The sequence below is a fragment of the Cicer arietinum genome, chromosome 5 (genome assembly GCF_000331145.2).
Source record: "Cicer arietinum cultivar CDC Frontier isolate Library 1 chromosome 5, Cicar.CDCFrontier_v2.0, whole genome shotgun sequence".
NCBI lineage: Eukaryota > Viridiplantae > Streptophyta > Magnoliopsida > Fabales > Fabaceae > Cicer > Cicer arietinum.
In genome coordinates, this window is record NC_021164.2 from 34,781,789 (window position 1) to 34,783,072 (window position 1,284).

The window sequence follows — 1,284 nt, forward strand, 5'->3', positions numbered from 1 at the left end:
CAAGTAATTCCAACATCTCTACATTCATATGCCATGTGACCCTGCTTACCACACCTGTGACATCGGATAGGAGTAGCTGGATCACCATTATTACCATTGTTGTTGCGCGAGACTTGACTCATGTTATTACTATTTCCGTTACTAACTCCTCGTCCATTGGGGTTTTCTCTACCACTCCCATAACTATAATTGTTTCCATTTCCTTTTCCGTTACCACTACTAGCTCTTTTTCCAGCTGAAAAACTGTATGGTTGATAATTCAAACGACTTCCAGATTTAGTAGGAGGAAAAGAGTAAGGTTTTCCTCTATTATGATGCATATGCCTCTTGTCCTTCATGGTTCCAGTGTTTCGGTAATGTGCCTTTTCAGCACGACTATTTTCATCATAAATCCTACTCTTATTCACCAGGGTAGGAAAGTCATTGATCTCTTGCATTCCAACCTGTTTCTTGATCTCTGGTCTGAGTCTCATTTCAAACTTGATGCACTTAGACTTTTCTCCTGCCTCTCCAACATAGAGTGGACAGTACCTGGATAATTCCTCAAACTTAGCAGCATACTTCGCTACTGACATATTCCCCTGTTCTAATTTAACAAATTCCATCTCTTTTCTATTACGGATATCTTCAGGGAAATACTTAATTAGAAACATGTTCTTGAATATAGCCCAAGTAATTGCAGTCCCTCCATTATCTAAACGTTGGCGCGCATTATCCCACCAATGTTCAGCTTCCTCCGTCAACATAAAGGTACCAAGATGCACTTTCTGACCTTCGGGACATGCCATTCCTCTGAAAATTTTATCAACTTCTTGCAACCACTTTTGAGCTCCATTAGGATTATAGTGACCTTCAAATGATGGAGGGCTAGCCTTGTGGAATCGACCCATCACCATGAATTCATTTATTTGCACATTTCCTTGGCCACCATTGTAGCTAGTAGCTTGAGCAACAGCTTGAGCAACAGCTTGAGCAGCAATCTGTGCAGCTTGAGTAGCAGCTTGCGCAGAGGCTTTTGGAGTAGCGTGAAATTCAGCCAAAGCTTGGAGAGCCTGCACAGTAACTCCTGCCATGGACTATAGAGCCTCAGCAATCACAGCATCATTCCTTCCACTAGCTCTCATTACCTACATCAATCAGATAAGCCAATCGAATATAGTGAGACACTTAGGGAAGTGAGAAACTAACTTAGTTCTACAACACTAACACAATAATGACCATAACCACAAAACACATAACATAGTACACAAGGAAACATAGCGAACACATAACACATTTACGGTC

General features: G+C 41.3%; 1 protein-coding gene across 1 annotated transcript in view; it reads right to left on the reverse strand.

Moving 5' to 3' along the window:
• LOC140920427 (uncharacterized) overlaps positions 1-1,073 on the reverse strand; it is an 8,098-nt gene extending 7,025 nt beyond the window's left edge. The window contains exon 1 of the mRNA XM_073368701.1: positions 23-1,073. Coding sequence (XP_073224802.1) covers positions 23-1,073 — 1,051 coding nt within the window. The remainder of the gene's footprint in view (positions 1-22) is intronic.
• Between the last annotated feature and the right edge of the window lie 211 nt (positions 1,074-1,284).